The 15,120-nt window shown below is 35.9% G+C and overlaps 3 protein-coding genes across 3 annotated transcripts; 1 reads left to right on the top strand and 2 right to left on the bottom strand.

Moving 5' to 3' along the window:
* The first annotated feature begins 1,561 nt into the window (after positions 1–1,561).
* Positions 1,562–4,730, top strand: LOC114753411 (uncharacterized membrane protein At1g16860). The gene is made up of 4 exons (XM_028942100.1): positions 1,562–2,395; positions 3,252–3,407; positions 4,113–4,324; positions 4,425–4,730. The coding sequence occupies exons 1-4, from the start codon at positions 1,664–1,666 to the stop codon at positions 4,615–4,617; spliced, it is 1,293 nt and encodes a 430-aa protein (XP_028797933.1). The 5' UTR covers positions 1,562–1,663; the 3' UTR covers positions 4,618–4,730.
* A 1,322-nt stretch (positions 4,731–6,052) lies between these two features.
* LOC114753408 (EH domain-containing protein 2) lies at positions 6,053–10,501 on the bottom strand. Its single transcript, XM_028942096.1, has 16 exons — positions 10,324–10,501; positions 10,139–10,218; positions 9,890–9,958; positions 9,738–9,795; positions 9,280–9,341; positions 9,122–9,164; positions 8,969–9,036; positions 8,644–8,757; positions 8,412–8,514; positions 8,264–8,313; positions 8,009–8,137; positions 7,670–7,921; positions 7,498–7,577; positions 6,788–6,914; positions 6,512–6,655; positions 6,053–6,431 (listed from the first exon to the last, which is right to left on the bottom strand). Exons 1-16 carry the CDS (start codon positions 10,406–10,408, stop codon positions 6,246–6,248), a joined length of 1,650 nt encoding a protein of 549 aa, XP_028797929.1. The 5' UTR covers positions 10,409–10,501; the 3' UTR covers positions 6,053–6,245.
* Positions 10,502–13,450: 2,949 nt separating this feature from the next.
* LOC114753409 (NOI-like protein) lies at positions 13,451–14,575 on the bottom strand. The gene is made up of 2 exons (XM_028942097.1): positions 14,214–14,575; positions 13,451–13,909 (listed from the first exon to the last, which is right to left on the bottom strand). The coding sequence occupies exons 1-2, from the start codon at positions 14,217–14,219 to the stop codon at positions 13,451–13,453; spliced, it is 465 nt and encodes a 154-aa protein (XP_028797930.1). The 5' UTR covers positions 14,220–14,575.
* Positions 14,576–15,120: the final 545 nt, after the last annotated feature.

The following is a 15,120-nucleotide window of genomic DNA, read 5'->3' as shown; positions in this document are numbered from 1 at the left end:
AAAAGTAAAGACTAATGACATGAAATTTTAAGCGAAATTGAACTCATGATTTTTTACACAAGAGAATTTTTACGTCGTTAGGCTAGCAGGCCATTAAATAAACGAAGAAACATTTGAGTAAGACTAATTAGGTTCCTGTTTCATGGCATATGGCGGGTGCTTAATTTGAAGCCAAACTCGTTTTACCTCTGAAAATAAACACGGCTTAGTTTTCTGAGCCTTCAATTTAAGGGCATCAACTCTATCTTTTTTCTTTTTTTTTTTTGAGTGATTCATTTCTTTTTTACTTTCTCTGTAAAAGTTACCTAAGCCTGTTTTCTTTTAAAAAATATACTCCTCCGGTCCTTAATATAGGACCCAATTGTTGAGTTAGTTTTAGTCCTAAATATAAGACCCATTTCTCATATTTATCAATTTTCTCTAAATTACCCCTATAGATACTCCCTCAACTATAATCAAATAGAAGAGGGAGATGGGGTATTAAGAAAGATGATTATGGTGTTTTAGGAAAAATGTGTCACTTTTCTTATAATTAACCAATTTACCTAACTTTCTTAATCTAATCAAATTAGTTAAATAGGTCTTATATTAAGGATCGGAGGAGTATTTTATAGATGCATACTTTGCTTTTCTGAAAGGAAAGATGACTCGCACGAATTTAACCCCTCATACGTGGCGTGATTTTGTAACATTCTGATCCATCAACAGTTTGGTTTAATTATTTATAGATCCCCTGTATAGAAATAGGGAGCAGACAATCTATCTAAACTCGTGTCAGTAAGCCAAGAGAAATCTTCTCCAAGGCAAACGCCCCTCCTCTTCTTTTTTTTTTTTTTAATTCATGTAAATGAAACTCAAATTTTAGCAGGTTAAAGTATAAATTTATTTTAAAATTTTTTATTTATGAGTACTAAATATTTGTAAGTTTTTTTAATACAAATTTATCTTAAAATTTTTTAAAAAATTAATTATTAAAATTTTTAATAATAAAAATAATATTATTATGGTTTTAAACTTTTAATAAAATTTACATAAAATATTTTTGAATACTGGCGCTTGGTGAATAAAAATTTTTAAGACAAATTTGTGTTTTAACTCGGCTTCAACATAACTACTCCTTCCGTTCCTTATTATAAGAGACATTTGATGCTTATAGCATGTTCCTATATATAAGAGACACTTACAAGTTGTCTCTACTTTTTTGTATTGATTTCCTATTTTACCCATATTTATTATCTTCAACTCACACTCTCTCTCCCTCCTACTTCTCTTTCTTTTAATAATTTAATTGTTCTCTCTCATGTTCTCTCTCCTTATTAATGAGGGCATTTTTGAAAAAAAATTATACTTTTTACACATTAATTGCTCTTAACTAATTTTAACTATTTTTTTGATTAACGTATTTCGGTTATTTGTCTCTTATAATAAGGAACGGAGGGAGTACCATTTTGAGAGACAAGGATACAGGTGTCATTATCAGGAATCCCACTCCCATTTCCGCAATTCCAAAGGACCTCCCCGTTCTTCCTCTTCTTCTTACCCCTCACTCCACTTCCGCCATCATCACGCCCCACCTACTCACTCGCAGTCACTCACCCCAGTATAGTTGGAGCAGCGAGGAAGTTCTTCACCCTTTTCGTTCTGCAACTACTCTCTCTCTGAAATGGGGAGCCGAACCCCTTCGCACCAGCTCAGTAGTGGGCTGTACGTCTCGGGTCCACCCGAGCAGCTCAAGGAGCGCCAACCCACAATGGCGTCACGCGCCGTTCCTTACACCGGCGGTGACCCTAAGAAATCGGGCGAGCTTGGTAAAATGTTTGATATCCCATCCTCGAATGCGCCTCCTTTGAAATCTTCGCGTCCCTCTTCGTCATCTCAGCATAGCAGTGGGCAGGTGCGATCCGCGTCCAGCTCTGGTCCGATAGGGAGGCACAGCGGTTCGGGTCCGATGCCGAAGAAGACGTCGGGCTCGATTCCGCTTCAGCCCACAGTTCTCATCACCTCGGGTCCAGCAGGATCCGGCCCGATGGGTTCCTCGGATGGCGGGAGGAGGTCGGGTCAGCTTGAACAACCGGGTTCGATCGGGAAGGCGGTTTACGGCTCCGCCGTGACGAGCTTGAACGACGATATGAATGTCGGTTTCAGGCTTTCTAAAGCGTTTGTGTGGGTATTCATGGTGTTGGTTGCAATGGGCCTGCTTGTGGGGGCGTTTCTGATGGTGGCGGTGAAGAAAGCGGCGATTCTGGTGGCTCTTGGGGGAATTGCCGTGCCGGTTCTGGTTTTGTTTGTTTGGAACTGCGCTTGGGGGAGACGAGGGCTGTTAGGGTTTGTAAAACGGTATCCTGATGCTGAGCTTAGGGGCGCCATTGATGGACAGTACGTGAAGGTCACCGGGGTAATTTCATCTGTGCTTATTGTTAATTCTTTCATTATATTGTTGACCCAAGCGTTTCTTTTCTTCAGACAATGACTCGCCAATGCTTAATGGTGGTATCTGGTAATTGGTTGTCCTCTGATTTTATTGAGATTGCAATGATCTAAGCTGATTTTTTTTTTTAATAATGGATGGGTAAATTTGTTTGTTAGGTATGGATTTGAATGCTGTATGACGGATGGATATATAATAATGATGGCGACTCCCTTTTGTGATTATTCTAATGATGAGTGGTTGCCGATTGGGGTTTACCAGTGTCCTAGATATTAGATTGCACTTCCGAAGAAGAAGTGGGAAAATGAAGAAAGAAGTAGGGGCAATAATAACAATGCCAGAAGGTTTGGTTTGATGCATGAATTGAGCATAGAATTTTTTTGGTTTTTTTTTTTTTTCCGGTGGGGGGGGGGCGTGTGAGGTGCATTTACAAGGTAGGGTCAGAATGGACCAGATACTTGCTTCTTGAAGGGTTAATGGACAGAATTCTCTAGAGCAATGTTTCTTTACAATTACAATGCATTAAAGTGATTGATTCTTAACCTTGACTTTATTAATTTCTTGCATTCTGGAATTTAGGGAAGTCGAAGCCACATAATTGGAAAGCTTTTACGCATCCATTTTGCTGCATTGTTCGGTTCTTTTTCCATCTCTTTCACCATCTGAAATTTTGGTCATCACTGAAAGTATTCAGAGCTTTTGCAATATCATGCAATATATTCCATTGATATCAATGCTATTAAAGCGAATGTGATTTAAGTTTAAATTTCTACATCAGGACAAAAATTTTGCCTTTTCATATGCCTCTGGTCTCTTCATGTAGGTTGTAACCTGTGGCAGTATTCCTTTGGAGTCTTCCTACCAAAAAGTACCTAGATGTGTACATGTCTCGACAGAATTATATGAATACAGAGGATGGGGAGGGAAATCTGCAAATCCTAAACACCGCTCTTTTACTTGGGGTTCAAGGTATTCTGAGGTTAGTTTATTGAACTACTTAATTGATGCTTTATGTCAACTGATTTTGGATCGAGCAATGATGATTGATAAAACTCAAACAAGGCACGTGGTGTAGGGACATCTCGTTTCTTAAGTGACTCTAAAACCTGTTGATGGAACATTTTACCATGAGTCTGTGACATAGACCAACAGGCAATCAATATTATTGTGTCGTTTAGGATGCTTATAATCCCATGTCACAAATACCGCTTTTGTCCATAAGAACAAGTTCTTTGTGCGAGAGAATTGGTGTGCCTGCTTTGTTTACCTAGTCCAGAGAGTGGAAATTTGGGGAAGGGTTCATCACTACAAGACTATAACCTTTTTTGTCATTTTAACTCTTCCGAACAACTAAGAATTTTTGAACTTACATTTGGCTTCATTTATCCCACATTTTAGTGTTTTAGTGTGCTCTGTTACCTGTCTGAATCAGTATGTCCACTCACCCATGTCACATCTCTTGTTTGTCAGCAAGCTCAGAGATTTATTCGTTTTAACGTGTTTTTCAGTGCTTGAGAACTCCCATAGAGGAGAGAAACTGCTACATCATGAATTTATATATCTACCTGTACATATAAATTAATACTTACGTACGCTCACATATTTAGCCACATCCTGATCGACATATGTGGTAGGGCTGTTTTCCATACCCAATACCAGTAAATCTATTGTTTTCTTTGAGCAGAAATATGTAGCAGACTTCTACTTATCAGATTTCCAGTCTGGGTTAAGGGCATTAGTAAAAGCAGGCTACGGTGCCAAGGTTTGTCCTTTTGTGAAACCAGCCACTGTAGTTGAAGTAACAAATGAGAACAGAGAGTTATCTCCAAATTTCTTAAGCTGGCTCACAGACCGTAAACTTTCGAGTGATGACCGCATAATGCGCCTCAAGGAAGGGTATGAATATATATACCATCCTGTGACCATTAAGCCTCAGTTCATTGATTCATGTGTGATTGCTCTTTCATACTTAAAATGTAAAGTTGGGAAATTTTAGGTACATCAAAGAAGGAAGCACCGTAAGTGTGATGGGAGTAGTTCGTCGACACGATAATGTGCTCATGATTGTTCCATCACCAGAGCCCGTGTCAACAGGTTGTCAATGGGTCCGTTGTCTTCTGCCTATGTATGTGGATGGTCTGGTTGTCACATGTGATGATAATCAAGATGCTGACGTTGTTCCTGTCTAGAAACTCCGCTTGTCTTTTGCTTGCAAAGCTTGGGATCACAATGCTGAAATGGCAGAAGCTGGAGAAAGGCTTTTGTTTCAGAATCAGAGTTTCCTTCTTCCCGGAGTTCGAGTAAATCGGCTTTGAAACTGCAGAGAAGCATGCTGATGTGGTTAATGTGATGTATAAAGACGCTTAACAAGATCCGTTCACATCCGCTGCAACTAGCAAGGAGCTTGAAAAAGATGCTCATTTTCTTTTTGTTCATATTATGTATATAAGTAGCTCGTGTTTCTTCTGTTAATTCTTGCTTCTATGTACTGTTGTTGCTAATAAAATTTAAAGTGTTAATGGTTAAGTATGAGTTTGGTAGTGTCATTATCAATTATATATACGAGGGTGGAATGAGAAACCCCGTTATTATACTACTTTTTTTTTTATGTAAATATTGATTTGTTTTTATTTTACAAATATGTTTCTCATCTCGAATTGTGTTATTTATTTAAAAAAGGGTTCTGATTTCCTGCTCTAACTTGGACTGAGTTATTAATTTGTTTTCTTTGTAGATATAAATAGTGTCTTCTAATATTTAACTGAAATATTCCTTCATATAACAATGTGTTTCATCCAATTTTTCAAAAAATTATTTATTTTATGCAATACTGAAATATTAGCATTTTTTAAATTCTCATTTTTTTCCTAAAAATTTTATATGAAATATTCTTTTTTAACTCATTTTTTCAGTTTATTATAAGCATAATTTTTAATTATGTTTTATTGCCTACAGTTTGTAAAACATCTCGAGACCAAAATCTTGAAAGAGGAACAGATGGAGGAGTATTTATGATTAAATTATCAAAAATATCCTTATTCAATTTATTTTTGAATAATGTAGACGATGGAGGTTAACCATAATTAAAGGATAATTTTGAAAACATAATTTTTTTTAAAAATAAATTGTGAACTAATTTTAACTTCTTACCTTAATCCACATAATGTAATTAAATGGGATATTAATGACTAAATAGGGTATTAATTAGTATTCCTTCCAGTTCAAAATATAAGCTAAATTTTATCCATTTACATTTGTCAAGAAACCAATTAAAATCAATTTAAAACAAAAAATATACAAGACATATTTATTTTTCTTAATATACCTTTATTAATAAAAAAATAAGTAAAAGATGCAATAAATAAATTAAAGAGAAAAAATATATTAAAATAAAATTAGAAAAAACTCATTAAATACTTAGACAAAAATAAATATTATTTTATAAAAAAAACCCAACCTTTTTAAGAAAGTTTGGCTTATATTTTCAACTGGAGGTAGTTTCTTCTAAGCTTTTGCTTCATTCTCTGCAAAACTGTTGGAAATACTTCTGTTATTAATATACCTCTTTATTCAAAAAAAAAAAAAGAGTATTAATTACTCTCTTGTTAAAGAAAGAGGGCAAACTGACATGTCAAACATCGTATAGGCACAAGATCACGAATATAAATGAATCCAACCATTCGATACAACCTAGAGATGGGTTGCATGCTAAGAATAAACTCAAACAGTTTAATGACAAAAAAGGCCACGAATGAAGACACAATTTCTCAGCTCCTCGTTCTTTTTTTTTTTTTTTGGCCTGGAAGCTCCTCGTTCTTCAATCATAAGGGTTTCTAAACTTCTTCAAAAGCTCAGGAATCTCATATCCAAGCATGTCGTCGACAGCTTGTATCATTTTAGGCTTTAGTTTCTCAAACTTGTCAATGCTGTATCCATTCAGAACCTCCCTGAAATGCTCTACGTTCGGAAAGTCGCCAGCAGGTAGGTGAAACTCCCTTTGAACCTGTTTATTATTGAATAGTTAAATAATTCGCAATAATGAGATTGAATTGACCAAGAGAAATGAAGGTATAGGACACAAACCTTTCCAAATTCATCTTCAAGATTATCAATAAGCCTTTGTTGAGCCTTAGCTTTGCCCATCATCGCAGGCATTTCTTTCTTTAGATGACTAATAATGTACGCATGCATCTTAGCAGCTCTAGCACGTTTCACAAATTCGTTGATCTGCATTACATTCCAATTCCAAATCCAAATCCAATTATACTTGTATCCTTAAATGAAAGTAATATACTTGACAATTAAAATTGTATGAAAAATCAGGTTGTGTGGTCTAATCAAAATAGTGTCATATCATACCCGGCGATCACAAGCTTTTTTAGGAACGTCAACCAAGTCTGCAAGTAGATCATTTTGTTCCTTCTCAAAGAGTTCTGCACCAAATGGGCCAGCGAAGCCTTCCTTTATGGGCTTATCATTGAATGAGCTATAAGATGGGGAAAAAATAAAAATTAAGTAGTGAAATTCATACACCGAAAAAAACATTAAATTATGAGAGGCGTGAACAAAATGAATACCATAACCCTAAAAACTCTTTAGGCAATATATGATGTGAGGACCGTGTTAACCTCCCGAGGAGACTACCTCCTCACCATACATCCTACATGTGAAGTGAATGGCTCTTTATATAAATTAGAGCCTTCCATTGAGTGAGTGAGAAATAACTTACTCTGCTTATTGACCAATATTCCAACAAGAGGGCACTCCAAATATGATAAGAAATCAAATTGAGAGGCATCTGGACATACCATCAATTCAATGCAATTTTAACTAAAATGCTACGATAATAACAAGTCTTATCCCACTAGATGATGTTGGCTACATGGATTACACAACTGTGAACTGCCATTCAACTCTGTTAACAACCAAAAATCTTTAAATAAATTGTTTACTAAGAGGTCTGGCTCAATAACTGATTGAGCTAAAATGTTACCATTATTCAAATAAATTTTTGGCATGAGAATGGATGGATATAGCTAAAGCCATTAGACATCTAACGACAGACTTACCCAATGTAAACACGCGTAACTTCAGGAGTATTCAAGACTTTACCCAAAGACCACATCAATGCTCCATAAACTCTCATGAGCTACAATACAGCACAAGGCTCATAGTCAGACACCATATTAATAAGGCCCGGTCATAATGAATTAAGCTGCAGATAACTAACGCGTTACTTACTTGTTGAGTATCGACCTGATCCGCTTTATTCAAAACCACACGAATTTTGTCATCGTGGCCACGTAAAGACGAAATTACGCGTTTAAATTCGTCACTGATATCAAGTTTATGAGGATCGAATAGGAGAAGAATGAGATCACATTTTGCAGCAAACCAGGATATAACACCAGTGAAATCATAGCTTCGTTGAGTCCTTTGTTTCTCTCCAGATAGGACACCAGGGGTGTCCACAAATGTGATTTCATCTAAAAGCTGAGAGAGTAAAAAGTCGCTTCATAAATGGCAAAATTTCAAAACTAAGAAGTACAATGCCTAATTCAGAGAATCTAAGAAACTCACTGGGTGTGGCAACTGAGAACATTGGAACTTTGATAAGAATGATCCTCCAAATTTTGTTAAACCACTAAAAGGCATATCAGCATCAACAGCTATGGTATTTCCAGGAACACTCCTCTCATCAGGTCCCGACTATAAATAAAAGGATATTGTTTTAATCATCACATAAAGGTATGAGTTCAAACACATGAAGTATAAGACAATCTGCGCTTTGTTGACTACTAAAGGTAATGGAAAAACACCAGATGCTTGTTATACCATGACAACAACAAATCTGTCAGTTGTAGGCTCGGGTCCAATGTGCGCTCCTGATCAACGAGAAGTAAAAAATTACATTAGTATGGTAATTTTATTATTGAAATAATTCATAATGAATCTTTTTTAAGATCGTGTAAAGTTAACCAACCTGGATAATCACATCTTAACAAATGTTTTATGAATGTTGTTTTTCCGGTGGAATATTGACCAAGAAGCATGACCATGGGTTTAGCATCAAAATCGCTATTGGTCTGAAAATGATAAATCACAAATACCCGCAAACTTAACAATATCCTATTACCATCACTAGGTTAGAATAGTGTTTTGTCCATTAAATAACAAAATTTAGCATCTTGTACTGATAGGCGAATGCCACTTACCAACAAGGGAGATTCGAAATCATTAAAACGGTAAGTGACCTCCAGTGGCTTAAGCCTCTCAACGTACAATCTCTTCAAACCATCAATTATAGATGTGATTGACAGGAGAGGTAACTGAGAAAAGAAAATACTTATATGATTTATTATGAAAGTAAATGATCTCAAATCAAGCAGGTCACTTATTAAATCTTAAGAAAATACACATTATCCAGAGTAAAATCGGATAGGAACCGAAATACGCCAACCAAGCATTGAAGGCTGATATATGGCTTTAATCAAAACCACAAAATGATGGGAAAATAAAGAAGGATCAAGTGGGATGCACCTTCTTTAAGGATTTTGATTTTGACGCGAGCCGAAGAGAAGGTGGCAACGGTTGAGGCTGAGCTGCACCTACATTTGATCAATGAAGTAAATTAATCAGTTGTTAATTAAACAATGCAATGCCGTATGTTATGAAAAGAATAATGTATGTTACCATTTATTTCTGGTTGGGTTTTGATCGTTAAACTCTTAGTTCTCTGAAACCAGAAAGAGGGGGAAACGAAAAGGAGGACGAGGAAGGTTAGAAGTCATCCACTGAAATAATAAACTCTAATTAAGTACCAAGAGAGATAAACAAAACTTAGTACTCACTTCCAGCAAAGCATCAATTCCATTCATCACTGGAGGTTTAATATTTTCCTTGTCAACTGTAACTAACAGAAGCGAAATAGGTGGATCAAAAGGTGGGAATGAAAAGATGAATTCAGTATCAACGATGACAAGAAATTACAACAAGCAAAAGAGCCATTTCTTTGAAGCGAATCCAAATTGATATAAATGGGAAAATACTTCAAGTTTCCGCCTCCCAAGATCATTATCTGGTTGATTTGTCAATTCTAGAAGAATGAAAGAAAACAGAATTTGTAACATCTCCATGCTCTTTCAATGTTCCATATAATTTAATTGTCGAATACTTCTTTCCTTAGAGAAACCTTCCCAAACTCTCTCCCGTGAATTAATCAGGAAATGGATGCACAGTATCAAAAGACCTTATTTCTGCTTTGTTAATTTTGACAGACAGATACATCTAAAGGCATTAATCAACTTACTTTCATTTTTAAGGATATCTGAGGTCAGTTCATATCCTGTTTGAGCCAGGGCAACAAGCTGTTTGATGTCAGAAGCATAATTTCAATGTCAGATTCTCATATAAAACCATACCGTATGGACAGGGGGGGGGGGACTTCAAACACACAACAACCTGCATCGCGGTAACAAACTCCGTGAAACCCAAGAACCCTTGTCTTTTGGTATCTGCGATTGCCCAAACCTAAGAGATACAAACAATATCAGTTATTTTTCGCAAATTAATTCGTGAAACATGCTCAGTTAACAACTTATATGAACACCGAAGAATGATTCACAAAACAATAACTTAAAAACCAAAACATCATTAAACAGAGTTGATTCGGAAATGCGCAGCAATTACAAAATCAGTGAAGCTATAAACCTGTTTAAGTTGAGAACGAGATAAATTGGACATTGCGAAGAACTTGGTGGCATCATTACCAGTGATACGGCCATCTCCATCTACACATCAAAAGAAGGGAAAAGAAGTCGATACAGTGAAGGAAATTGAAATACCGCTGATGCGTTAACATAAATAAAAATAGAGCAGGAATAAGAGGAGGAAACCTGAATCGGCCAAGTTAAACCATTCCTGGTAGATCTTCGTCTGCTCCTTCGAACACGAACTGAGCCAGTCACTCCCAGTCATCATTTTTCAACTTTGAATAAACTCTACTCCTCGGAACTTCAAGAAGCTCTTCGAATGAAGAACGTTTATAGATGATTCGTTCTTCAATTTTCAAAACGTTGGCCTCCGCGCAGAGATCGAGCTTTGCTATGCTGCGCGGCCGACCATGATTAGAATCGTGGGCGTGATTTTGACGGGAGATAAACGTGTCAAAACGAAGGGTCCTTTTGGGCTTATAACGATGGTTCCTGGACCGTTACAGATTTGACGCCTGTGCGGCTGTTAGCGGGTCCCACTGGATAACGTTTTGGTTCCGGTGCTTACTGTTTAGCCCAATTTGAATTGAGCTTTTTAAACTTTTAAAATTAGAGCGCCAGTACGAGGCGTCAGTTACGAGAGTGGGACCCATTCTGACCCTACCGAACTGGTTGGGCTCCACTTCAAAGATCCAAAATAAATAAAAAATTCCGAATAATTTCCATAAATTAAGTCAACAAGTTTCATATTAAATTTTGTACAGTTTAAGATATTTTTTAAAAATAAAAAAAGGTAAATGTAAATAATCAAGATTAAAATCGACAGATAATTTGATTTTTTTAATCTTTTTTAACTGTGTGAAACAAATTTCGGTGTTCAACATCTTTTTTTGCCTGTGATTATTAACAACAATAAATGAAAAAGCAGAATAATTAATGAGGATCTTTGGCAATGAATTGTGGTTAGCTGTCATCCATACGGAGCTTTCATGTGTTTCCCGCGCGCTAAAATGTCTAAAACGGTCAAAATCAGTTCCTCACCACGTAATGGAACCATCTGACATCAATCATAAATCTCTTTACTGGGAATAACTAAACCGAAAACTTGATCAAAAATCGTGGCGCGTCTGGTGTGCCCAAAATCGACAGGAAGGGATGAGAATAAAAATTTTAATGAATTTAATTTACAAAAAAAAATCTCACAAAAAAACATAAAAATTATGATTACAAATAACAACAAATTTTTATTGGTTTTAAAAAATAAATTTTTATAAAAATTCTTCGCTTGAGATTTAGTAATTTTCAAATTTTTCATTGAAGAACAGGATTAATAATTTTCAATTAATTTTTTACATTCTTTTATCTTACATTCTTTCTTTATTAAAATTTTATAACCTTTTTATTTATTTTTTTAAATCCAGCTCATTAAATTTCTTTTTAATTCTCGTTCCTCCATTACACTAATGAATTTAAAAAGCAGGTTTTTAAAGTTGTACCATGGGATAAAAAGCATGTTTAAAGTTGTATCAATCAATAAAATTTTTTTTCCAGATACTAATCATGGGTTTTGAAGATGTTCTTGTAGGATATGAATTATTACACTAATTGAACCAATTTTTGTTGACTGGTTGGATGCAATCACCTTCTGTTTTGACTAATTGTTTTTATGGATCAATGGATAGACCTGGGTCCAGCTTGACATGGGCTTAGAGTTTTATGGTTTCGACCTAATGTAAAATCCAGTCCAACTTCGGCCCGGCCCAATAGAAACTTGATCAGGGCCACAAGTTTTTAAATTTCTTTAGTAGACATACAGGGCTAAAAGCCCAAATTTTTAATTTATGGACTGAAGTGGCATGATTCACAAAAGATTCAACGATTAAAATAATTGTGAAGAACAATATGTAAGTTGTAAATATTCAAGACCAGAACATCTGGGCAAAAAATGAAAGTAAAAAAGAAGAAAATTAAAATATATAATACTGCAAAAGGATGATTATACATGAAGGCTTGTGCGGATCAAAGCAGACTATAGCAGCCCCACGTTCGTTTGTTTTCACTTGAAAAAGCAACAATACTGCATTTGTATCACAATGTCAAATATAGAACATATGCTTTAGTAAAAGAAAAAGATTATATATATAATATAGCAAAATTTGAAAAAAAAAAAAATCAAGATGCACACATCAATTTAGCCTGGTTAGAAAGCATATTTTGTGGAAAGAAAAATATTCATGACGTGGAATTTGGATTCTCTGCCAAAACTAGATGACATATTTTATGTTGCTTTTACTTTTAAAATTTTAAAATTTACATTTCAAAAAGAATATGACATGAAACAAAAAATATATCTGTAGTTTTTAATGGCTCAATTTCCTTTTAACTATTAATATCCTCTTTAAATTTGATTTAAAATAACTCAATGTTTGTAATTTAATGAGTTATGAAATTATAATAACTGGATGAGTAAGAATAAGCTTTTTTTTTTTTTATAATACAATGGAAGGCAAGAACTAACTTGTTTTGACAGGGAAAAAAGCTACATATCTTGAATAAAAATTTCTAAAATTAGTTAATATTTAACCTTAAACCTAGTCTTCTTAAATGTTATTCAATATTTTGTCAAAAGCAAAAAATTGTTCCTTCCTTTCTTGTTCCCCAGACAAAGTGCAGTAAGCATGGATATGCATACAAGCATATAAAAATTAGTGTTAAGGTTTAATTTTATATTAGAAGCTTTTGTATTTGAAAATATTTTCGGATAACCCTCCAAAAATATTAAAGAGGGGCAAATTCGTCGTAACAGTTAAAAAATTAACGTTGTTATTAGAAGGTTAATAAAAAGTTAACTGTAGAGGTAACATTACTGTTTTTTTCAATACTGAAATTTAACCTTAATCCTAAGAATTGTTTACAAGAAACTAAACGGATTACCTTGGACCTGGGGGTTTTTGGGGAAGGCCCGTGACGTTGATTAGGCACATTTGAGAAATGGACAGGTTGTGGAGGCGCATCAGGGTGGTGACCAGGCTCAGCATGCTTCTCTTGTTTAAGCTTACTGAAGATCACTGTGAAACTTTCTCCTGATTTTGGATCTTTTTCATCCCACTCACAAATTTGGTATTGCTTTTCCCTTCTGATTCTGCAGTTCAAGTGATCCATCACTTCAAATCACAGTCGGCCGTGCTTCTTTTAACGTTTATAATCATTATCAGAAATTTCTAACAAGCAATCATTTTCAATCCTATCCATGTTACGTTTATAGTGTTTCAGATTTCAGAGTGATGTGAGATTTGGAACAACGAGATGCTTACTTCGGAGTCACGAGAAGAATGGCTTCCACTCCCCGTCGATGATGGCTTGAGGAAGAGAAGCTACCGGTACGACCAACACTACCTCCTTTTGATATGCTCCTTTTGTTCTCGCGTCTCTGCAACACAGGGTGATCGGAATGGTTACTTCTCGAGCTCACAGACTCTGGTGTGAAGCTCCCATAGCTTTCCCTGCTCCTCTGATGAGGAGGGTTCCTTCTACGGCTGCTTCTTCCCAACGAGCTGTTCGAATTGCGGGAGAGGGAGCCGTCGCTTCCTCCGGTGGTGGCGGTGGCTCCCGTCAAGAAATTGAAGGCCTTTGGGTTTTGCTCTGGGTCGTTTGGGTTAACCATCGTCAGCGAATTCAAGTCTTTCTCTCTGCGTGCAGTCTCGAAGTATGCTGTGTACTGCTCATCGTCGGCGTCCCAATTCCCGAACTTTGGCACGTGGGAACGATGCTGCACATTACATGTTTGAAGAAATGCTTGTGAGAGGATGAATCGGAGCTCATCAAATGAGAGTATATATGTGAGGCATTCTTGTGAATGCTCACAAAAATTACGGTGTTCTTACAATCAGGTGATTTGGTGTTTTTTCCCCCATAATCATGTAAAATATGAAGATAGAAAGAAGAACCAAAATCAATCTAAGCAAGGGAAAGGAGGTTGATTCAATATACATTTCAACATATGGCATGTGTAGAACAGATCGAGACTGGAATTATGTCGTTCCCAAGTCCCAAAAATAATTAGGAACACTTACCGCCATTAATTAGGAGATCGTTTCTCCTCTGTTTTTCCCAAGTCTCTGCAATCACGAATCGTTGGAGGTAATGTTTCTTTGTTGAAGAGAAATAATGAAAGGGAACAAGTGACTTAGCTAGCAACAAGGGAGGAGAAAGGTAGCCTGAATCTTGACTCTAGAAGTGAAGACACACACTGCAAACAAATGCTTGATACTTTCAAAGCATTCTCATTAATGCCCAAAGTCGACGTCCCTTTCTTGTAGCTGATCAGGAAACGGATGAATATTCGGAATTTCTTAACCTGAGCTTTGTTTTTGCCATTTTGTTATGTTGTTTTTGTTAGTACACGTCTCAATCCCACGCATTATATTCCAGCTTCTTCCAAGAGTGGTATTTACGTCATATATAATTATACTGCAATTGTGGGGTTACTGCATTATGGCTTCCTTTACTTCCACGAGAGCCTTGTTTACAAAAATTCCAGATAAAATATAAAATCATCATCATGAGAATCATATAGGGATGTAGGAAAGCAAAATTTGTTTCCATCTTCACAAGTCAGGTGGGGGTTAAATCCAGAAGAGATTTCGTTGAATTGGCCCCTTCCACGTTTCCATGGAAGCAATCCAAAGCAAATATGTGGCCGGATTAGCTCCTTCCAGTTTTGTTGGATCACACATGAGAAATACTCATTTCTGAAGGATACATCTTATCGAATGAATAAATAATCGTGCCCGTGCATGTATGATATATGGCCCGGTATTTACAGCCTCGAGCGTCAGAAATACTACATAAAATATACATATACATATATATGTATATATATGACAACTTAATAAAGATTCACCCAACCAACTCATAGTATATGCAGTACTATCTCATGATCTTAATACAAAAATTAGATGATTAATTTGTATATATTAA

This window comes from Neltuma alba, unplaced genomic scaffold (genome assembly GCF_004799145.2).
Source record: "Neltuma alba isolate B1F8T4 unplaced genomic scaffold, ASM479914v2 tig00007912_pilon, whole genome shotgun sequence".
Taxonomy (NCBI): Eukaryota; Viridiplantae; Streptophyta; class Magnoliopsida; order Fabales; family Fabaceae; genus Neltuma; species Neltuma alba.
Note: the sequence above shows the minus strand (reverse complement) of the source record. Positions and strands in the feature narration are given on the sequence as shown.